Source organism: Dermochelys coriacea, chromosome 3 (genome assembly GCF_009764565.3).
Source record: "Dermochelys coriacea isolate rDerCor1 chromosome 3, rDerCor1.pri.v4, whole genome shotgun sequence".
NCBI lineage: Eukaryota > Metazoa > Chordata > Testudines > Dermochelyidae > Dermochelys > Dermochelys coriacea.
Genome location: NC_050070.1, coordinates 147,827,870 through 147,852,743, shown reverse-complemented (window position 1 = coordinate 147,852,743; position 24,874 = coordinate 147,827,870). Strand labels below are relative to the sequence as shown.

Here is a 24,874-nt window from a genome sequence, read left to right as displayed (position 1 = left end):
AAGAATAGAAGGTTTTGTACAACAATTGACATTTAAAAACAAAAATTATTTCAAAGTATCATCACATCAGTATTTTTATTAGGATGGCTGTAAAGGTGTAATTGTTTTGTTTTGCACTAAAGTTAAAATACATCAAGTTCCAGTTTGTTACAGCTTCTTAAGGAACAGACATGGCATGGACTTTTTAGACCATAGTTTTTTCATCTCTTAAATTTGTCCATATGGAAAAGTCCTATGGAATTAAATAGTGAAGAAACCAATAGGGATCTAAAGAAATTTAACAAGTGACTATCGAAATTACACTAAAAACCAATAGGGGAGAGATCCACTGAAGCCAATGGAGCTATGACGGTTTACATCACCTGAGGATCTGCCCCATAAAATCGAATAGAGTGATCATTAGTATGTAGTGGTTTTGTTTTTTTTTTTTTTTTTTTTTAGTGTCCTATAGAATTCTATAGGAGGGTATGATGGCACACTCCCCTCGAGTGCCTTCTAGTGGCTGGATGTGGTACTGCGGGCCTTTCTTGCACCTGTCTGTTGGATGTCGACCTCTCTTGGTGGGTCTTCAGTGGCTCAGCTCTCCAGCCACGTCTCGTAGTCGGTATGAATGAATAAACCCCTTCTGGGGTAACAAGGTTCCAACAGGGACAACCAGTTTGTCCTTATTAGTGTCTTCAGCAATGTCTCTGGACCCTTGAGTCTAGCCTCTTTATTGGGCTTTTAGTAAAGAGCTCCACCAGGAGTGTTGGTCTACTCTCATCTGGGCCCTGTTTCTTGGCCCTTTAAATCTAGCCCCTTTTCTTGGACTTTTAAACTAGCTGTGTCCCTTTCCAGGGCTTAGGCCACTCCAGCACTTGCTGGTGGGGGACCCAGGTCCATCTACTACTCCAGGTACCAACACACAGCAGCCACTTACTGCTCCCTCCATTTTGCTGCTGCTATTCCTTTGGCCTTTTCTCATACCACAGAGGTGAAGTTCTCAGAGCCTCTTCCTCCTCTCTGAATGCAAATACCACAGAACCCTTCTGTTCCCTCTGGAGCTCCTGTGTCCAGAGAGGAGCACCCTTCCCTGCTCCTCTGGTCACAACCAGCAACTGACCTGCTCAGGTCTTGCAGCTCCTTTTATCTGAGTCTCTGCTGGGCTCTACTTGGCTCCTTCCATGTAGCCTGTCTAGGCAGGTCTATAGGACCCACCTTTGCTCCCCTTTTCCAATGGCAGCGTGTAGTAGGACCACAGGGCCTCCAGCGGGGGGCCACAAAAGCCTAGTACACCCCATTACAGAGGGATATAATTCTCTATTAAATTCTAAAGAATGATTTGAAAAACCAGTAGAAAGTTACAATTTTCTGGTATATTCTCTAGGACAGAGAGAGCCAATTATTGTTTGCCAAAGTCCACATTTCTTGGTCAAGGTCCAGACTCCAGAGACGACGACAATTTAAAAAAAACAATAATAAGTAAAGAAAAAGATTTTGGGGTCCGTTCAAAAGTGTCTGTCAATCCGAATTTGGCCCGCAATCTGCCTATTTACTACCCCTGCTCCAGGACTTTTCCTTTAAGGTGAGCTTGACCTTTCAGCACTTATGCTCTCATTGAAATCACAGGGAAATTTAGGTGCAGTAATCGGTACAGTGCTCATTCTTCATACGTTTTTTCTGGTTAGGCAGATATTAGTTCTTCTGGTAGTGTTCCTTATTTAATAAGTGTAGAAAATAGCTGTCAGACTGGTAGATATGATACTTACTGTGAGTGTATGATATTTTTATTTCATGCACAAAGAAAACATTGTAATTGCTTACTACATGATATTTGTATAATGGATTACCTTTTAAATTGTAATAATGAACAGTTATAGAAAGTCCTTTTGTAAAGAAAAGAGGAAAAAAAATCTGAACAAACCTAATACATGGGTTCCAGCTAAGTGTCCCAATATTTATCTTCTCTTCCTAGAGGAAAAATTCACTTATCTTACTCTCCAAACATCATAAACATAGTGTGGCAGGAATAAAAATAGCCCAAGAGGCACCATCTTTCAATGAGGGGAACGAGGGGAGAGAATAAATGTGTGTTAAATTATTTTAACTATTATTCAAGGAAACTATATAAAATTAAATTTACATTTTGGTCAATTTAATGGTCTAATATATCTGCTTCTTCCTTCTCCTTTCAGTATGGAAATCATGAAGGGTTTCTTTGGAGACTTGCACGAGCTTATGGAGATATGTTTGAGATGACTACTGATGTTGAAGAAAAGAAGAAATATGTTGCTAATGGTAGGGGGAGCAAAAAACTGGCTAGATAAAATGACACCTAATTATTGTAGAAAGGCTCATATTGTGAACTTTTAGTGGTACTTTTCCCTGAAATGCCATAGTCCAAGCAATTTGTAATCTGGTTTTATAAGGATAGCATTTAGACCTTGATGAAAATGTTTCGCATGATAAAACTGCCATGTGTTTTGGCATCAAGCACCTAGTTTCACTCTACTCAAGAAGTCCAGGACTGGATTAGAAGGGGTTTTGCCAGTCAGGATTGGCTCCCGTTAGTGCTTTTAATCCTTAAATGTGAGCCAGACTGACACAGAACTAAAATAAAAAAAAATCATGAGCCTGATGACAGCTAAATAAATGCCAAGGCTAAGGCAATCTTTTTCCTAGGGCAAAGGTGGGGGTCTAGGGTTTCCTCCCCCCCCCCCAGCCCCACAGTTTAGTAACTCCATCTCAGGTGAGGAGGGCTGAATATGGCTCTTTCGGGTGCCTGGGAATACTGTGGACTAGAACTAGTGCTAAAGAATGAAAAGCAGAACATGCTGCATCCACTGCACCTAGCCTGTGTATCCAACATCTCTTTCTAGATGTCCTGTTGTCAGCTTAATCTCAAACTGGTCAAAACTAAATTCCTGATTTTTTTTTTCTTTATTTTTCCCCCCCCCCCCTCACTATCTCCATTTTTCCTCTGCAACTTTCCAAAGCACCACCATCCTGGCCATCACTCGGGTTCATAACTGGGAGGTCGTCATTTGCTTTCTCTCCCTGGTCCTGCACATTTAAGCTGTATCTAAATCCTGCCACCTCTTCCTCTTCAGTACCTCTAGCATCTTCCTTTCTCAATGAGAAATTCTCACCCAGGCTGTCTTGATCTTGACTACTGCAAAATTCTTCTCTCTTGCCTCTCTGACATCCCCATTGCCCCCTCCCTGTCCATACAACACACTGCCACTAAAATAATCCTCTTTGCCCATCTCTTTGATTACATCACTCCCTCTGTACCTCATCCACTGGCTCCCCCTGCATCAAATTTAACTTCTCCTTACTGCCTTCAGAACCCTACATAATCCTCAAAAAGAAAAGGAGTACTTGTGGCACCTTAGAGACTAACAAATTTATTAGAGCATAAGCTTTCGTGAGCTACAGCTCACTTCATCGGAAATGCATCCGATGAAGTGAGCTGTAGCTCACGAAAGCTTATGCTCAAATAAATTTGTTAGTCTCTAAGGTGCCACAAGTACTCCTTTTCTTTTTGCGAATACAGACTAACACGGCTGCTACTCTGAAACCTACATAATCCTGCCTCTCCTTACTTATCTCTTTGTCTTGTTCTGAGTTTTCATTAACCCACTCTGTTCCTCCAGGGATGCCAGCCTGGACTACTCATTTGACAGCTTCTCTCTCTCACACACCTCTCCATGCCTTCTTTCTTGCTATCCTTACACATGCAGTGTCCTTCCTGAGCTGCTCTGCAGGGTACCTACTCTGTCTGCCATCACATCTCCTGTGAAGACTCATCTCTGTCTTGATTCCTATAAGAAACTTGCTAACTGACATTGTCTTGCTTCACGACTAACTTGGATATAACTTACAAGCTTGGTATGTGTTTAATATTAACACAAGTATATCTTTGTTATTCCCTTCCCCTTACTCACTGTCCATTTGTTTACATCTGTCTGTGTGGTGAGCTCCTTCAGGCAGGGATGTTCCCTTTTTTGTTTGGAAAGTGCCCAGCATACTGGAGCTACCAAAATAAATAATCTCACATAATTTGCTGCTGCTTGTGATTAATTTTAGCACTTGTTCATGGGAGAGATGAGAAGCAACGGTGGTATGTGAAGTGGTCAGAAGTATTCATGTGATCAGCAATGTTGCATCACAGCCTGTTCAGATATTTATCCTGCAATGGCTGGGTGTTCTGAAGTCTCTTGCAGCATTTTTTTTTTTTATTTTTAGTTTTAGTTTTGGAAGAGGCGCAGAGAGAACTGTTTCTAAAGGGGACTTGGCACAGTAACTTATTTTTAATTCCCACAGGACAGAGGATTGTTTGCTTTACCTCTTGATTTTATAGTTATTTTTAATAATAGTAATAAAAAAAAGTGTGGCTTAATTGGTTACAGTTAAGGCTTTAGAAACAGCAAGCTCATCATCCGGACTCCTACTCAAAATGTGAATTTGGGCCAGTTGCTTAATTTCTTCATTCTTGAGTCAAAAGCAGAACATCACCGAAAACCAGTTGGTTGCATCTGAATTGAACTATCCTAAGTAAACAAAAGGATAAAAAATAAATGTGTATGTATTGTGAATCCATAATGTTACAATATCCCTCTGTGTTTAAATGGAAAATCAGATTGGCTTATTTTATATCTAAAGTATATCATCTCATAATGTAGTTCCTGGCTTAATCTAAGATGGAGAGATGCTTAGTGTATCTTTTTCTTTTACAGGAAAAATTGTCGCTGAAAAAGCTATTCAACTGGATACCATGAGTGCTGACAGCCACCAATGGTAAGTTTGAATAATGGAGAAATATTGTTTGTATTATGGTTTTCTGCAAAGTCAGAAAGCTGAAATTGTCTATAAACAATGTCCACAACAAGTCATATAAGAGTTACAGGCTTCATACTTTATCGTTGTAGATTATTGGTTGGATATCAGTTTTGCAAGTTAGCTGTTTATATGGTTTTATTTACCCAGCATAATGCAGTTGCATCTAATAATTACATTAAAATATTTTGAGAAAAGCTTGCTATAGTACATGAAACCTCATTTTTTTTGGTGAAACACTAAACAATTTTCCAGTAAGTATGATGAAATGCAGGAATGAGTATTTGATTATACCAGTATCTCATAATGTTCATACAAACTACTATTTTCCATTTTCTTTCTTTTTCCTAAACTATTCAAAACAGTTGTTTAACATGATTTTCTTTTTGAGGTTATTTTTATGTCATTCAAATGCACCCATCCAAAGCTGTAGATGAACTTACAATCTGTAGCAATGAAAGTTAACAATAGAGCCACATTCTTGTATGTATAGATTAGTATCTTTCTATGTAAGTATTCCCTCTGGAATCCAGAGTTTTAGACAGGTGCATTGTAATAATAAATTAAATGAACACTATATTCATAGGAATACTTTAGGAATAGCTAATTATGGAAAAAAAAAACAAAATAAAAAGTAAACACTGTAATGGAAGAGAGAGAGACAAATGGAAAATTATGGCTTCTGTGAACATTTGCAGATGTGGGTATATCTGGATATTAATTTCTGCATTTTATCATATTGCTTACTGAAATGGGGTTGGTTTGGGACCTCAAGATATTGGCCCAATGTCCATCCAAAATTGAAAATCCTGCCACATCCCCAGAATTGAGACTTTTCCATCACTCTTCCCAAATTAATTCTTCCTTCACACAACAAGAAAGAAACTGTGAGGGTAGTTAATGACTTGCAGCATTAATTGGAGACCAACAAACTTGGTTCTGTGGACCAGGAGGGTAAGGAAGCTTCAAAATAATATCTTCAGCTCCCTGTTATAAACAAGGGAGTTGTTTGCTGCAGCCTTCAGCTAATCTCCTAATATATTGTGAGGAGTAGGTGATTTATGAGATATTTAGGCCTTTCCTGGTTAACTCCAATAACATAAATTACACCTGGAAATGAGTTGGCAGCCAGTGCAGATCATAAAGATCAAATGTGATGCCTTCCCTGTGAGGAAGATTACATAGCAAATGAACCACTGCTTTCTACACTAGCAGAACTATTTTTACTGTCTTATATTTGAAAATTAATATATATTTTTTTCCTGTAGCTTGATGTAAAAATTAGGATCATGAACAAAATGACATATGAAAAGTTGGTAATAGAGTTGGGCAAAATTTAGAATTTCTTTTGCATGAGAGATTCCAACATTTCAAAATTGTCTTTTAGTCCCAAATTGGAACAGAAAAGTCAAAAATTTCCTGAAAAAAAGTTTTTTTAAAAATTTAGTTTTGGCGATTATCAAAATGATCTCATTAAGGCACTTTGCTTTAATTGAAACAAATTGTTTTTACCTTATTAAAATAAAGCACTTATCAAAGTCTATATGTTCCCATGAAATCTTTCAAGTTTGGCAAATCAGCATATCTGACAGAAACATATTCCATCAAAAAATTTTCTGCTAGCTTTAGCTGGTGTCTCCTCAGTGATGCTATTTTATTTATTGTTTACTTTTCTCCTTTCTGATGAAAGTTTTGTTTTTCTTTCATTCCAGTGTTAGTTTATTAATTATTTGCTAGTTATTGCATCAGTTTAGTCTCTGTTGCTATGCTGAGATCCGCACTTTGTGTTATCCCTGCACAGGGGTTCCTGAGAGAGTTGCTACACTTTTAAAATGGTGTATTTCCCCTTTCTTTGATGTTAATCTCTCCTCTCCTTGATTCAGCTCTGCTTTCTGGCTGTGGGCCATTAAAGAGGTATACTATGGAAGGGGAATTTAGTCTGTGCAAGAGGACATTTAATTTATCCCCTCCTCCTTGTCGACCTTGTCATAGTTTAGAAGTAAAATATTGTAATGACAGGCCCCGCTAGCAGGGAAAAATACTTACAAAAGTAAGGAAAGAAAAGGTGTCCCAAAACTAGATGGATCAAAAAACTTGTTCTAGAGGTTGAAGTGTGGAAGGAAATCCCATGGTGTCTTGTTGCGGAAAAAAAATATATGTTCTACAATTTCATCCTTATATTTCTGTCCTTAGAAAGTGTGAACTTTTCTTTTACTGTGCAACCAGAGGTAAGGTGGCTTTCCAAAAGTATAATGGCATTGTAGATTTTGTGGGTTTGGAATGATCAAGTGCTCAGCAGTGGTGGTGATTTTAAGGATTAATATGGTATAGATTCTAAAGTAGTTTATAATTCCACTTTGTTTATGAAGAATATTGTAATATTTGATATTATTCCCCTGATTAGTACTGGATAAGGGTTATCTCCAATTCACTTTGTAAATGTGATATAGATGGGCTGCAATAATAAAAGCAATAATATTATAGTATAATTCCTAGTAGGCAGCTAAGTCTACTTATCTGCTTTTATTAAGGCTATGTCTACACTTGCACTTATGTCGGCAAAAGTTTTGTTGCCTGAGCGATATAAATTTTGCCAGCATAAGCGCTCGTGTACACACCGTTATGTTGGCGGAAGATGCTCTCCCACTGACATAGCTGCTGGTGCTCATTGAGCTGGTTTTATTATGTTGATGGGAGGGGTCTCTTGTGGCTACAAAAGTGCTGCTGTAAGTGGAGACATGGCCTTAGTTTGTACAGTTTTCTCTTCCTTGATTACACAGAAACTTGTAATCTAATAATTTGGGGAGAAATGAAATTTAAATGGACAACTCTGAAATTGTACATCAAATTGTTATTCCTTCCTTTTGTGGGAGAAAATTTGTTTTATAAATTGGTACTAATGTTTCCCTGGATTTTATTCTGTTTGTCTATTGGGAACATAAAATATATGTCTCAGAGGATTAGGATAATAGGCTTCTTTGAAAGCTTTTCTTAGGAGCTCTTCTCTAATAATTAGGAGCTCTAATTAGAACATAAATAAATTTCTATATGTACAAGCCAAGGAAGTTCAGCAACCGTAAAGTATAATTGATTGAGGGGAAATTGCTAATTCTGTCCTTTTCCCACCCATACAGATTTTTTTTTTTTTAGATTTATTTGACCTGGTATCCATATTCTATATGTTCTATGTCAACTTGGTGACTTCATTTAGTCTGTTCAGAGAAGTCCTATGATCTGAGAATAAGTGATGGGCTTTCTGGGCAAAGACAAATATGCCCTTCAACAAAAAAAAATCTTCATATCTACCTACCTCTATATTTAAAAGGTTTTTAGCATAATGTGTTGGTTAGGAGTATGAAAAAAATCACACACTCCTACTAACATAACTGTGCTGGCAAAAGCCCTATTGTATACACAGAAATATCAGCAAAAAAGTTTTATTGCCAGTATATCTCTTTTAGTTTGCGGAACTGGTATAAGTTATTTATTTGGACAGAAGCATTCTTTTGCTGGAATAAGCAATGTCTTGATTAGGAGGGTTTGCTGATATAGCTAAGGTCGTTTTTAACTACTTTCCACATCTGCCTGCACAAAAATGCCTGGAATTGGGCCCACTGCCTGTCTGTGTTCAGTTGTGTGATCTGTCAGTGCAGAAGATAATCTTTTCGGCAAAAAGATATCAGTACCAGAACTAATCAGTGTTTTTAGCAGCAGCTGGCCAGGTACTCAATATTCATCTTCAAATTAAATTATCGGTGGGATAAAAATAGAAAGTACTGACCAAAACATCTTTTATCAGTCAGTCAGCCTTGGCAATCGATCTTTTTTCAGCCGCTAATAATCTCAAAATTAATAGATGCAGCCAGACTTCAGCTGCTGAGTGATCATATTTTATTTTATGGTTCCTGGATAGATCATGAAGCCTTTAGATTGTTTGATTAGAGATTTTAAACTGTTACTTTCAAGAAAACTTTTGACAATGAAAGTCAGCTGTAATTTTCATGTGTAATCAGTCCAGTACTCTGTGAAGAGGGATTAGAACTATAGTAAGATTTTAGCAAAAGATATAAATGTGCACTCAAATGTTTGAACACCTTGCAGCATTTTAACTTGTGGAACTTGTTGCAAGTTCCATGGGAACGGAATGCAAAAATTGGCATTTGTCAGTTAACCAGCTTTAAAAAAGAAAACAAAACAAAACAAAAAACCCAGCAACCTCAAACAGAATCTTGTTTGTTATTGTTTTATGCCCAAATTCAAGGTCCATTTTGGTCAATTTTATGGCCAGGGGGTATAAAATTAGTCAGCTTCATGCTTTCAGATGTTTAGATCTGAAATTTCAGTGTTGTAACTGTGGGGGTCCTGACCAAAAAGGTGGTCAGGGTTGGGGGAGGGAGGGGGTTGCAAGGCTATTTTAACTGGATCATGGAATTGCCACCCTTACTTCTGCCTTGCTGCTGGTAGGGGTGCTGCCTTCAGGGCTGGGCAGCTAGAGAGGAAGGCTGCTGGCCCGACGCCCAGCTTTAAAGCCAGCACCACTACCAGCAGCACCTCAGAAGTCATGGTCGGAAGTATGTGGGGTTGATTACCATATGGTTTTCCTGGCAGTCTCCCGCCCAAGTGTGGGGCCGACAGCTGGAGCAGCAGCATCCCTGTGAAGGGGTGTGTGGGTGTGTCTGTGTGTGACAGCTGGAGCCTCAGCTTCCCTGCGCAGATGGATCGGGGTGACAGCTAGAGCTGCTGAGTTTCCTGAAGCCGGGGGAGGTTCTCAGAGGTGTGTCTGCCCCATCTTGGGGGTGGCCCCTGCGGGGGAAGAGCAAGTCCTGTCCCTCCCCATACCCGGCCGGGAGTAGAAACTGGAGCCCTGCACAGGGTAGGGGCTCCCAGCTGGGCACCAAATTTCACAGGGGAGAACAGATTTCATGGTCCATGATGCGTTTTTCACGACCATGAACTTGGTAGGGCCCTATTTATGTCTGAGGTTTTCAACCTTTTTTAATTTGCGTACTCCTAAAAGATTTTGAATAGAGATGAGGACTACTTTGGAAATCTTGGACATAGATTGCAGACCCTAGTTTGAAATCACTGTTCTATTACCTTAATAAATACAAGGAGCTCTTAGAATATAACAGGTACATTTTTTTTATTTCAGCTACAGCATTATTTACAAAAACATTCTATTCTGCTGTTTTTTCTAAGCCACTTTTCTAGAACAATTGGTAAAACTAAATAAATGTTTTTCTGTGAGTAGCAAAGTCTTCCACACCTTTTTCTCTTTACACTTTTCATATGCTACTGCTCAATCCACCGTACCCACTTTTTGGATGAAGAAGGTTGGTTACAAGCTCTGCAAAGAGCAGAAAGATTTCAAAATGCTATCTCTTTTGGCTGACATTTGTTTACACAGAACGTTTTCTATACTTAGCGTGGCCAATGTATATGTTAGCCACATAACTAACCTACTGCCGCAGTTAGTTATTTCTATGCGTTTATAGGATGTCGCTGATTACAGAAAGTCTGAGAGTGCGCGCGCGCACACAAAATTTAATACAAATTACTTTTCAAAGTGAAATCTGCACTCAGTACAACTGCACCCACCACTCCTCTTTCCCAGGCACATGTATGTTAAGCAAAAGCTCTGTGCCAAACTCAGGGTCTGTTAGATCAGCAGGGGAAGTGAATTCTATAGTTGACCATGCTGAGCCAGCTGGGGTGGGATATTCTGGTATGATGGTGACCATTGACTGTCGTTGGCGGCCCCTGCATAGTGTGCTGGTTTTTGTGAATTGCATTCTCAGGCATCTGTCTTTCCCCATGTATTATATAGGGAGCTTAGGCTTCTAACGTGGGCTTTGTGGGTCCCATTATTGTTCCAGGGATTTTCTAGGCACATAAAAGTTACGTGGTGCAACACGAAGTTACACCTTGGTCCTTTGGTGGATCTGGGCCTCTGAGGCTAATACTGCCAACTAGGAAGTCATTTGTATGCTCTACTACAGAGGTGGGCAAACTATGGCCTGCGGGCCATATCCGGCCCGTGGGACCATCCTGCCCAGCCCCTGAGCTCCCGACCGGGGGGGTTCCCCCGGCCCCTCCCCTGCAGTGATGCTACCGCGTGGGCAGTGCTCTGGCCTGCTGCTCCTACCAGGGAGCGCAGCTGGCTTTGGCCGGGCAGCGCGCTCCTGCTGCTCTGAGCAGCATGGTAAGGGGGCGGGGATCCCGGGGGGCAGTCAGGGAGCAGAGGGCGGTTGGATGGGTGAAGGTTCTGGGGGGACAGTCAGGGGATGGGGAACAGAGAGGGTTGGGAGTGGGAGTCCCGGGGGGGCCTGTCAGGAGGCGGGGGTGTGGATAGGGTTTGGGGCAGTCGGGGGACGGGGGGTTGGATGGGGGGGTGAGTCCCGGGGGGCCTGTCAGAGGGCAGAGGTGTGGATAGGAGTTGAGGGGGTTGGATAAGGGGGTGGGATCCCGGGGGGCAGTTAGGGGTGGAGGGGTCCCAGAAGAGGGTAGTCAGGGGATGAGGAGCAGAGGGCGGTTGATTAGGGGGTGAGAGTCCGGGGTGGCTGTCAGGGGGCGGGGGTGTGGATAGGAGTGGGGGCAGTCAGGGGACAGGGAGTGTTAGAGAGGGGGTGGGGTCTCGGGGCGGTTAGGGGCAGGTGTCAGGGAAGGGGGCGGTCAGGGGACAAGGAGCAGTGGGGGGTTGGATGGGTTGGGGGTTCTGAGGGGGGTAGTCAGGGGGCAGGAAGTGGGAGGGGGCAGATAGGGGGTGGGGGCCAGGCTGTTTGGGGAGGCACAGCCTTCCGTACCCTGCCCTCCGTACAGTTTTGCAACCCCGATGTGGCCCTCGGGCCAAAAAGTTTGCCCACCCCTGCTCTGCTAGCTTAAACTTCAGTGTGACATTAAGGGTAAGTTGTTCTGTGTTATGTTTGTTTTGTAAAGAGCAAAAGTCCAATGTAGAGCACATTGTAACTTCCAGACTGGCTTATTGCAAAGTCATGGACATGTCTGGCTGTGTAAATGTCCAGTGTGTAAATGCCCAGCCAGAAGGTGCTTTCGGCTTCCTGTCACCCCTGAGAATCCAAAAATAGTCAGGGATCTGAATGCACTCTCAAACTATGAATTTCCGGAACTAAAGGGGAACAGCTCCCTCAGGAGAAGGGACGTGCATTATAACCATCACCATTATAATTTGAGAATCTTACTCATCATTTTGACTTTACCAGGTTTTAAGCTTCAGCCAACTCACAGCCTGTGTTACGCTCCCAGTCCTAGCAGAAGTTACTACTGCATGTGCATGAAACCAAGTTTGTAAATGCCTTAACTTGGTTATTATACATCTATGCACATGTGTGACTAACAAAAGGGTCTAGTCCTCAGGGCTAGGCAACTTGGACATCTCAAATTTTAAAGTATTTGAGTTGTGTGAGGACAGGAGAGGGCTAGGGAAGGGAGCTATTTATATGGGGAAAAAAATCTTTGTATTAACCCTCATCTAATACAGGGCTGAAGGGATTTTACAGAAAGTTCCCAGCAAAATAGAGAGTGCTGACAGGCACCCACAATAGCAGACATGTTCTAGATAATGTCAGGGTTTGAAGGGGGAATGGCTGTAAAATATTTCCCTAGGGAAACAAAGTTCATCAAGTGTGACAGACCCAGACCAGTGGGGTACAGGAGTCTGGTAGAAAGCAAATATACTGGCCACTGGATGAATAGTTTTCTGTTCCCTGAGTGACCAGAGCAGGGGCTGCTTTAGAGCAATCAGGAACCTGCTAGAACCAATTGACAGGCAAGCTAATTAAGAGACCTGGAGCCAGTTAAGAACATACTAGAATCAATTATGGCAGGCAGACGAATCAGGACACCTGGTTTAAAAAGGACCTCCCATCAGTTAGTGGGGGGTGTGCAAGGAGTGAGAAGGCGTGCTGCTGGAGGACTGAGGAGTACAAGCATGATCAGGCTTCAGGAGGAAGATACTGTAGTGAGGCTAAAGAAGGTGCTGGGGGGAGGTCATGGGGAAGTAGCCCAGGGAGCTTTAGCTCTCACATAGCTGATACAGGAGACGTAGACAGCTGCTATCCACAGGGCCCTGGGCTGAAACCCAAGTGTAGTGGGTGGGCTCGAGTTCCCCTCATCCCCCCCCAACTCCTGATTGGACACAGGAAGAGTTGACCTGGTCTGTGAGCAACACCAGAAAGGAAGGTCTAATTTGGAAAGGGATCTGGCCTGTCCCTGATCCACTAGGTGGGACAACAGAGACTGCGGAGATTGTTCTCTGTTTCCCCCATGCTGGCCAGTGATGAGGTTAGCTAAGTGAAAGGTAGGTTTGAGCCTTTAGCAGAAGCGGCCAAGCTGAGGGCTGCTGTGAACCTCTGAGATGAGCAAATCCGCCAAAAAGTGCAGGACCTACCAAGGCAGAGGAGGAACTTTGTCACACAAGACAGAAATATGTGTGAGGATAGTAATTTACAGCTAAGGTAACTTTCAAACTTGGAAGTAATATTTTTACACACACTTTTATAGCTAAGGTTCATAACAGTTTTCTCTTTTAATTACACACACATTTTTATATTATAGCTGAGCCAGATAGCACCACTGTGTCTAAGCTGAGCAGCTGTTTCCATTATAAATTCTTCATTTTTTTAAAGGGTTGACGCTTTGGCCAAAAAACTTGCCCTCAGCTGAAACTTAGCATAATGATGTCTCAGGTTGGGGAAAGATTTTTCCCATGTTTGATTTATGAGGAGACACAAATAACGTGTGTGTGTGTGTGTGTGTGTGTGTATGGATCTGTTTTTTTATATTTTTTTTAATTATGCTTCGTGTCGACACATTGTATAAACTAATCACTTATTATTTTGACAGAAATAATGTAAAACTTCAAATATATAGGCCTAGATGCAAGAGAGATGTTTCAGGGGCTGCAAATTGTTGGTTGGTAAGTTGGCCTAAGGGAGAACTTGTATAATTTACTGTATATTTCTAACCTCTTAGCGGGTAAATTATGCACATTTAAAAAACAGGTAGAGGGCTACAGCAGTAAGATTACATAATTGCTGAAGCTAGTGATTAGAGTTGATTGTAATTTTTTTCCTGCAGAAAATGTTAAGGCTTGCTTATTTATCTATTTATTTGCAGAAAACAAATATTTTTATTCGAAAATGCTAGTGTAGAGTCTCCTGGGAGTTGTAATTCAGGTGGCTCATGCTCCCAGACTCCTTTATAATATGGGCTCCCTGCTCAGATTACATCTTCCATGATTAAGGCTGTGAGTCTGTCATGGAAGTCATGGATTCTGTGACTTCTGAACAGCTGGTGCTGGTTCAGGGGCTGCCCAAGGCATGCAGCCCCTGGGTCAGCAGTTTGGGTGTGTAGGAGGGGGCTGAGGGCTAGGGGCATGGGGTGCTGTGGGGTGCTTAACTCAGGGTGGCGGGCTCCCCGGCTCCCACTGACATGGCCCTGCAGCTCCTATGCGGGAGCAGGGAGGGGGCTCTGTGCTGCATGCTGCCCACCCCCGCAGGCCCCGCCCCCATAGCTCCTGTTGGCTGTGCTTCCCGGCCAATGGGAGCTGCGGCAGCTGGCACTTGTGGTGGGAGTAGTGGAACCCCTGCCCTGATCCCGCCACTGCCTAGTATTGCAGGAATGCTGAGCCGGGTAGGAAGCCCCCGCTGCCCTCCCCCCCCAACACCCTCCCAGCACCAGTGGGGTCCTGGGCCACCTCCCCCAGCATCTGTGGTGCCCTCGGACTGTCCCCCCCACAGAACACCCGCGGCCCCCAGCCCAAGTTTTAGTCATGAGGGTATTTTTAGTAAAAGTCATGGGCAGGTCACAGGGCCATGAATTTTTGTTTACGGCCCGTGACCTGTCCATGACTTTTACTAAAAATACCCGTGACTAAAACGTAGCCTTGATAAACTGTGGTCTCCTTCTTGGTGAAGGGAAACAGTGAATCATGGGAGATAGAGCCCAGCTCATAGAGGAAAATTGGGGTATGAGGCGCTTTGAGCAGCAAGGTCCTTTGATTAGTGACACTGGTGGAAATTCTGCAGCAATTCACATAGGTGAATGGAACATAGTTTGGGATTGCGGCATAAACACACCAGTTGGATGTTTCTGTTAAAATAGTCAGTAAAGGAAATAATGACAATTAAATTATCATAGTTAGGTTTCAGAATTAACACTCAGTTGAGATTAACGGAGCTATTCACACCTCTGAGAACTATTGTTTCACACTGCAGATTCATGAAGATCTGACTGTTGATTTATGCTCTGTTTATATTTTCAGAGTTATATCTGCAGCCAGACGAGATAAGAACAAATATTTTAAAAATTAAAGTTTAGTTTCTAGGGGACAATTCTGCTACAAATTCCATGGCCACAGAAATGCAGAAGGCCCATAATATTCTGTGAATGTTGTTTTGGGTACAACAAATTAATCTGTATTGAATACTAGTCTAAAATGTGTGCCTTGGGATTCCTCTTTGTGTATTGCTGTGTCCTTTACAATGTTTTACTATATGAAAAGTCTCAGATTTAGTTTGCATTTGTGTGGGTGTTTTTTTAAAAGTGTTGGTTTTTTTCCAGTGTGTTTGCTTGTGTTTGCTGCATATGTGTCTGCTGCACCTGACATTTCCATGGAGCTCCGCTTTATTACTTTTATGAGATCTTACAACAAAAACTACTGTTCCTGCCAGCCTGGATTAACCAATGTGTACTCTCGGAACTTGCACGGGCCCCTATCTTAAGGGGGCCATCCGATGACCGGGGGTATGATGGGGAACCCTGAGCAGCTCTGCATTTCAATGCCACTTGCTCAAATTTGGCCTGACTGCCCCCCATCGATGCAGAACTGAGCAACCAGGACCAGGAGAAGCTGCCCTAGCCCAGGATGGCACTGATGAATGGCCAGCAAGGTTGCGGGGATGGTGGGTGAGTTGGTGGTGGGCTATGGGTTTAGTGAAGTGAGCAGTTGGGGATGTTGGCGGTGGCAGGGTTGGAGGCTCGGATGTTGGGGGCTGTGCCCAGTGGGGCTGAGCTGCTGAGGGCTGTGTGAACAGGATGTATGTCTGGGCTGCTGGAATGTGTGTGAGGGTTGTCAGGTTAAGTGGGGGACAGTGGAGGTTAGTTGGAGAATATGTGGAGTAGGAGGAGCACTCGGAGGTCTGTGGGGAGAGTGGGGAATTGGTAGTATGTGTGTGGGGTGGTGCATGTAGGAGGTGGGGGTGCTTTGCTGTCTATTTTATGAAAGGTTTGGAGCAGGCAATTCCCACAGTGCACAAGGCCCCAAAATTCTTTCTTCCAGGTCTGGTTCCTGCCAGAGTCTACAGTGTAGGCTCTGTTGCATTCCAAGTAAGGAAAAACTCAGGACTTGCAGTTTCTTAACCCCAACCCCACACTTTCACCAACATATGTAAATGAGGATCCCACTGATGCTTTCCGTGTGCCCTGAGACTAATCAGATTTTTATAACTAAAACACTCTATAAATGGTGGTAAGAAAGGCTATAACTTTAGGTACAAACCCATGATATCTGTAATGTAAAGTAACAGTAATCATAAACAGCACTGTAAATCACAGAGCTGAGAGCAACTCTGTAAGGCTTTAACATCTCATTCAAAGCCAGACTTAGCAAGGAAGCCTAGGAGGCAAGTTGCACTGCCACAGAAGCAATCAGTGTGTGTCTGAGGCTGTGTAAGCAGCACATACAGCCATGGGAGGGGGGAGCGTGTGCAGCTCTTCTGGCTGACACAGGGAACTTGGCGGATGGACTCGGAAAATAAGGGTCCAGTGGCGGGATGATAATTGTGAGAGAGGACCTCTGAGAGGAGCAGTGAAAGGGAAAAGGGAGGAGCTGAATGAGGCTCCCATGGCCGGGGGCAGGAAATCAGGAACAGCATTTGGAAATCATAGAATATCAGGGTTGGAAGGGACCTCAGGAGGTCATCTAGTCCAACCCCCTGCTCAAAGCAGGACCAATCCCCAATTTTTGCTCCAGATCCCTAAATGGCCCCCTCAAGGATTGAACTCACAACCCTGAGTTTAGCAGGCCAATGCTCAAACCACTGAGCTATCCCTCCCCCAGGATCAGCATTGATAACTGTGTGAAAATGAACCCTTCTTTTCCTGGGCTTTGCATGTATTTGAACATTACCCTTTAAATAAAAAGTTTCACTAAGAGAGCAAGTGTGTGTGTGTGTGTGTGTGTGTGTGTGTGTGAGAAATGTCCATGAATGGAAAACTGCCTGGCATTCACAAATAGCACTTACCCTTTCCCTGTTTTCCAAATTTACAGACCTTTGATTACATTACATCTAGCGAGCCCAGGCCTATTCAAATGAGAATGTTTAAAGCCTTCCTAGGAGACCTCAAAGCTCATCCCCTGCGGGGGTAGAGTGGGTGGGTTTCCAATCTAGGGTCCATCTGGGAGGAAAGGGAAGGAGAGCAGGAACTGGGGTGGACTGAGGGAGGTGTGGGTAGGTCAGGAGCAGGTCTAGAGGGTTGCGTATCATTTCCCTGCCTCTGGGCTCATGGAATTTATCTGGAAAAGTAACAGCCTTTGCTGTGGATCCACCTCCTGGGGGCCCATGCAGGTGGCTATGTTGCCAGAGACCATCCCTGGCTGCTAGCTCATGTCTGCACCCACCCATTTAGAGATGCCAATACAGAAGGTGAAAGTCATGAATTTAGGAGTGTCTCAATCTGATGCATGCATTACATGTTTTAGGCATGAAGCACTCTTTCGGAATGGACCTTTTAAAGTCGGATGCACTGCAGTATGAACAAGGAGACCACCAGGGTCCAGAGTAATAACGGGATATGAGGCTTTTGTAGTGATGGCTCTGCCTTTCAATCAACCTTCAGGGATCTTTAGGCAAACGCCAGCCTCCTCTCTCTCCTCCCCTTTCCATCAATGGCATGGGATGTGAAAGTATCCTCACGGAGAAAGAAAAGGAGTACTTGTGGCACCTTAGAGACTAACAAATTTATTAGAGCATAAGCTTTCGTGAGCTATGAAATGAGCTGTAGCTCACGAAAGCTTATGCTCTAATAAATTTGTTAGTCTCTAAGGTGCCACAAGTCCTCCTTTTCTTTTTGCGAATACAGACTAACACGGCTGCTACTCTGAAACCTATCCTCACGGAGGTTTCCACTGAAAATATGCCCTCCCTCTGCTTTTCATGCTTGAGCAGAGATGATCTGTATCATTAATGTTTGGCAGATGATTAGTTTGCTTCTGTAAGGAAAATTAGCAATAATGATTTTGGAAATTCTCGGATTTTTATCTTCTGAATGGAATGCCAAACTCACAAAACCCTTTTGGCTTTGTTTACAAGATCACATCATAAATCTCATGGGTGTGCAGCAAACAGTCACGTTTCAAATGTTACTTCCCCTGAGTGAATGGGGCAGAGGGACAGTGGTATTAGCTATATGTACTGATGAAGCACAATATGCTTCAAGCATTTCTAGCAAGGCTAGCAGCAGAATTGCTACTAATTATTGTTGCATTTTAAAAAATTAATCATACCATGCAAAATAACTCTTGAGTCATTTAATCAACATGACTATATTTAGAGATACTTCACACATTTATTAGAACTATTACAGGACATTTTCTGAACAGTACACCTCAACTTTGTTTATAAAAATGTGATGAAGCAAGATCCATTTATTACCAAGAAGGATGGGTTTACAGAAGTTAGAAGAGGGTCCCAGGACTGACTATGGGCTAAGATCTTGGTTTCCCTGTAGAGTTTTTCATATTTGATACACTGTTGTAATACACATGAAGACAAAACTCAGATTTGTCTTGGAGGTTTTAATATTTTGTATTACTAAAGCAGACTAATTGGAGCTATTTCATTTACAACTTCAAAAACAACCTATACATTCTTCTTCATTCTTCTTTAGCTGTGCTGATTTGGATGGCCTCCTAAGTCACTTAGATGCATTGGCAAATATTGTAAACTACATCTTGTTTTATTACTGCAGGAGAATAACTTAGGCCCCTAGCATATCTGCTGAGAATCATGTTTCTTCTGTCAAGATTTAGGGGATAGACTATGTAGAACAAATGTTCATCCATAAATTTCCTTGTTTTTAAGACAGATATAAATCCTAGAACTATCTACATTTTCTGTGTTAACATTTGGGCTGTTTCTGAACATGCAAGGTAAAATGGGCTGAATGAACCTGCTGCACTTCCGATTGTAACAGCTATGCCCTAATATGTCTTGGTTTTGACTAAATGCCAATAGACCACCTGGAGCATGATCAGGGAAAGGTTAATTCATTGTATGCTGATCTTCAAGGAGCTCCATGTAGGCAGACCCATCCACCTGCATAGAGCTTCATTGCAACAGGTCTCCATGTGGGCACTGGGATGCATCCAGCCAAAGCTCATTCCAAGATCAGATCCTTGGTGACTGCTGAAAGCTAGCTAATTTTTATTGTGTGTTTGTGCAAAAAAAACCCCCCAAAACAAAAAAACAAACCCCAATGTTAACTGCAGGAGAATAATTCTTGTTTTTCAGTAAGATATTTTTCTTCCAGAAATCTCGACATTTTTTACCTTCATTTCCATTTTTCTTGGTTTGTCTTTTTGTGTTTATGCTTTTTTTCAGTGTCTCTTATACAGTGATTGTACTAAAGCATATTTCCAAGTTCAAAATTTGATTTAACTTTAACAGAAACAATGTTTGCTCATACAAAAGTAATAACTAAAAAGAAAAGGAGTACTTGTGGCACCTTAGAGACTAACAAATTTATTAGAGCATAAGCTTTCGTGAGCTACAGCTCACTTCATCGGAATGCATCCGATGAAGTGAGTTGTAGCTCACGAAAGCTTATGCTCTAATAAATGTTAGTCTCTAAGGTGCCACAAGTACTCCTTTTCTTTTTGCGAATACAGACTAACACGGCTGCTACTCTGAAAAAAGTAATAACTGTATCCATTATGTTTGTTTAATGAGCATGTTTGAATATATGGGTATTTGATATTAGTTAAGTACCAACATTAACTCAGTCGTGGTGTCACTGTTGTAGGTATCTAGTCTTTAAAGATTTGCTCTTTATTTTTCCAGACCTAAGCGTTATAAAGTTTTATTCTTTTTATACAGTATCTGAACATTTTGTTTTTCACAAATTTTATAATACTGTAGTGGAATTACATTGTCATACCAAAAAGAAAAGGAGTACCCGTGGCACCTTAGAGACTAAAAAATTTATTAGAGCATAAGCTTTCGTGAGCTACAGCTCACTTCATCGGATGCATTTGGTGGAAAAAGCAGAGGAGAGATTTATATACACACACACACACACCCATTGTTTCATGTTCTCTCTCTCTCTGTGTGTGTGTGTGTGTGTGTGTGTGTGTGTGTGTGTGTGTGTGTGTGTGTGTATCATACACACTGTAAGGAGAGTGATCACTTAAGATAAGCCATCACCAGCGGCGGGGGGGGGCGGGAGAGGAGGAAAACCTTCCATGGTGACAAGCAAGGTAGGCTAATTCCAGCAGTTAACAAGAATATCAGAGGAACAGTGGGGGGAGGGGGAGGTGGGAGGGAGAAATACCATGGGGAAATAGTTTTCCTTTGTGTAATGACTCATCCATTCCCAGTCTCTATTCAAGCCTAAGTTAATTGTATCCAGTTTGCAAATTAATTCCAATTCAGCAGTCTCTCGTTGGAGTCTGTTTTTGAAGCTTTTTTGTTGAAGGATAGCCACTCTTAGGTCTGTGATCGAGTGACCAGAGAGATTGAAGTGTTCTCCAACTGGTTTTTGAAGGTTATAATTCTTGACGTCTGATTTGTGTCCATTCATTCTTTTACGTAGAGACTGTCCAGTTTGGCCAATGTACATGGCAGAGGGGCATTGCTGGCACATGATGGCATATATCACATTGGTAGATGCGCAGGTGAACGAGCCTCTGACAGTGTGGCTGATGTGATTAGGCCCTATGATGGTATCCCCTGAATAGATATGTGGACAGAGTTGGCAACGGGCTTTGTTGCAAGGATAGGTTCCTGGGTTAGTGATTCTGTTGTGTGGTGTGTGGTTGCTGGTGAGTATTTGCTTCAGACTGGGGGGCTGTCTGTAAGCAAGGACTGGTCTGTCTCCCAAGATCTGTGAGAGTGATGGCTCGTCCTTCAGGATAGGTTGTAGATCCTTGATGATGCGTTGGAGAGGTTTTAGTTGGGGGCTGAAGGTGATGGCTAGTAGCGTTCTGTTGTTTTCTTTGTTGGGCCTGTCCTGTAGTAGGTGACTTCTGGGTACTCTTCTGGCTCTGTCAATCTGTTTCTTCACTTCAGCAGGTGGGTATTGTAGTTGTAGGAATGCATGATAGAGATCTTGTAGATGTTTGTCTCTGTCTGAGGGTTTGGAGCAAATGCGGTTATATCGTAGCGCATGGCTGTAGACAATGGATCGAGTGGTATGATCTGGATGAAAGCTAGAGGCATGTAGGTAGGAATAGCGGTCAGTAGGTTTCCGATATAGGGTGGTGTTTATGTGACCATCGCTTATTAGCACCGTAGTGTCCAGGAAGTGGATCTCTTGTGTGGACTGGTCCAGGCTGAGGTTGATGGTGGGATGGAAATTGTTGAAATCATGGTGGAATTCCTCAAGAGCTTCTTTTCCATGGGTCCAGATGATGAAGATGTCATCAATGTAGCGCAAATAGAGTAGGGGCATTATGGGACGAGAGCTGAGGAAGCGCTGTTCTAAGTCAGCCATAAAAATTCCAACACACCTCTGACCAACATATTAACCCACAGAGACCTTCCTGCCAACACTACAAAAAGAAGGATTCTGGGTGGACTCCTCCTGAAGGTCGAAACAGCAGCCTGGATTTCTACATAGACTGCTTCCGCCGACGTGCACGAGCTGAAATTGTGGAAAAGCAGCATCGCTTACCCCATAACCTCAGCCATGCAGAACACAGTGCCATCCACAGCCTCAGAAACAACTCTGACATCATAATCAAAAAGGCTGACAAAGGAGGTGCTGTCGTCATCATGAATAGGTCGGAGTATGAACAAGAGGCTACTAGGCAGCTCTCCAACACCACTTTCTACAAGCCATTACCCTCTGATCTCACTGAGAGTTACCAAAAGAAACTACAGCATTTGCTCAAGAAATTCCCTGAAAAAGCACAAGAACAAATCCGCACAGACACAGCCCTGGAGCCCCGACCTGGGGTATTCTATCTGCTACCCAAGATCCATAAACCTGGAAATCCTGGACGCCCCATCATCTCAGGCATTAGCACCCTGACAGCAGGATTGTCTGGCTATGTAGACTCCCTCCTCAGGCCCTTCGTTACCAGCACTCCCAGCTATCTTCGAGACACCACTGACTTCCTGAGGAAACTACAGTCCATTGGTGATCTTCCTAAAAACACCATCCTAGCCACTATGGATGTAGAAGCCCTCTACACCAACATTCCACACAAAGATGGACTACAAGCCGTCAGGAACAGTATCCCCGATACTGTCACGGCTAACCTGGTGGCTGAACTTTGTGACTTTGTCCTCACCCATAACTATTTCACATTTGGTGACAATGTATATACTTTCAAATCAGCGGCACTGCGATGGGTACCCGCATGGCCCCACAGTGGGCCAACATTTTTATGGCTGACTTAGAACAACGCTTCCTCAGCTCTCGTCCCATAATGCCCCTACTCTATTTGCGCTACATTGATGACATCTTCATCATCTGGACCCATGGAAAAGAAGCTCTTGAGGAATTCCACCATGATTTCAACAATTTCCATCCCACCATCAACCTCAGCCTGGACCAGTCCACACAAGAGATCCACTTCCTGGACACTACGGTGCTAATAAGCGATGGTCACATAAACACCACCCTATATCGGAAACCTACTGACCGCTATTCCTACCTACATGCCTCTAGCTTTCATCCAGATCATACCACTCGATCCATTGTCTACAGCCATGCGCTACGATATAACCGCATTTGCTCCAACCCCTCAGACAGAGACAAACACCTACAAGATCTCTATCATGCATTCCTACAACTACAATACCCACCTGCTGAAGTGAAGAAACAGATTGACAGAGCCAGAAGAGTACCCAGAAGTCACCTACTACAGGACAGGCCCAACAAAGAAAACAACAGAACGCCACTAGCCATCACCTTCAGCCCCCAACTAAAACCTCTCCAACGCATCATCAAGGATCTACAACCTATCCTGAAGGACGAGCCATCGCTCTCTCAGATCTTGGGAGATAGACCAGTCCTTGCTTACAGACAGCCCCCCAATCTGAAGCAAATACTCACCAGCAACCACACACCACACAACAGAACCACTAACCCAGGAACCTATCCTTGCAACAAAGCCCGTTGCCAACTCTGTCCACATATCTATTCAGGGGATACCATCATAGGGCCTAATCACATCAGCCACACTATCAGAGGCTCGTTCACCTGCGCATCTACCAATGTGATATATGCCATCATGTGCCAGCAATGCCCCTCTGCCATGTACATTGGCCAAACTGGACAGTCTCTACGTAAAAGAATGAATGGACACAAATCAGACGTCAAGAATTATAACCTTCAAAAACCAGTTGGAGAACACTTCAATCTCTCTGGTCACTCGATCACAGATCTTAGAGTGGCTATCCTTCAACAAAAAAGCTTCAAAAACAGACTCTAACGAGAGACTGCTGAATTGGAATTAATTTGCAAACTGGATACAATTAACTTAGGCTTGAATGGAGACTGGGAATGGATGAGTCATTACACAAAGGAAAACTATTTCCCCATGAAGAAAAGGAGTACTTGTGGCACCTTAGAGACCAACAAATTTGTTAGTCTCTAAGGTGCCACAAGTACTCCTTTTCTTTTTGCGAATACAGACTAACACGGCTGCTACTCTGAAACCTATTTCCCCATGGTATTTCTCCCTCCCCCTCCCCCCACTGTTCCTCTGATATTCTTGTTAACTGCTGGAATTAGCCTACCTTGCTTGTCACCATGAAAGGTTTTCCTCCCCCCCCCCCCCCCGCCGCTGGTGATGGCTTATCTTAAGTGATCACTCTCCTTACAGTGTGTATGATAAACCCATTGTTTCATGTTCTCTGTCTGTGGGTGGGTGGGTGGGTGGGTGGGTATATATAAATCTCTCCTCTGCTTTTTCCACCAAATGCATCCGATGAAGTGAGCTGTAGCTCACGAAAGCTTATGCTCAAATAAATGTATTAATCTCTAAGGTGCCATGGGTACTCCTTTTCTTTTTGCGAATACAGACTAACACGGCTGCTACTCTGAAAATTGTCATACCAAGAATTACTAAATACTCCCCGCTTTAAAGGTGTCTGCTGGTTCCTAATTGAACCACTAGATGGGGCAAGTGACTGTGGAGTGGTATACTCTTAAGAGGGAAGTTCCCTAGCAGCGTGCAGCTCTGAACCCTGAACATGCAGGTAAATGATGAATTTGGATAAAAGGAGATTGTTAATATTTCAATATGTGTAGTAAAAGCAATGTTCCAATTTTATTTCTTTTGCTAGCTTTGCTAATAAATATGCCACAAGTCCATACATGGATCTTTATGCACCGAAGACTTTCATCTGGCTGTTTATTGTTTAATTCCCCTTGATTTATTTTCTCTAGTGAAACATTTTACCAGGTGTGAAAGTATTATTTGTCTTGAAGTAACATCCAAAATGTTGGGCAGGACAATGATTAGCACATGTTTTGTTAGTCCCATGCTTTGGTTTAGTGTTTTAAGGTGCTCCTGTAACTAGCCACAGAGTCCACATTGGTTAATCCATATAATAGATTATCAGTTTACAAATAAGGATAAAATTTCACCTTCCCTACCATCTTTTATTTATACACGAATGCATCCACACGTGGAAATCTGAAAAGTTATCAATTCTGTCTTTAACCAACCACTATCCACAAATGATTGTCCAACGTGCTTTGCAATTTTAACTCTACATAATTAAGTAATTTGTATACACAAGTTGCCAGCATTACTGTTTATGCAGATAGAAAAGTAGAACAATGCAGCAAGTATGAGTTCCTT

General features: G+C 42.7%; 1 protein-coding gene across 2 annotated transcripts in view; it reads left to right on the top strand.

Moving 5' to 3' along the window:
* Positions 1 to 24,874, top strand: part of RMDN2 (regulator of microtubule dynamics 2) — a 78,215-nt gene that overhangs the window by 9,386 nt on the left and 43,955 nt on the right. For both annotated transcript variants that reach the window (XM_038397860.2, XM_038397861.2), the window contains exons 4-5: positions 2,175 to 2,277; positions 4,719 to 4,779. In XM_038397860.2, coding sequence (XP_038253788.1) covers positions 2,175 to 2,277; positions 4,719 to 4,779 — 164 coding nt within the window. The remainder of the gene's footprint in view (positions 1 to 2,174; positions 2,278 to 4,718; positions 4,780 to 24,874) is intronic.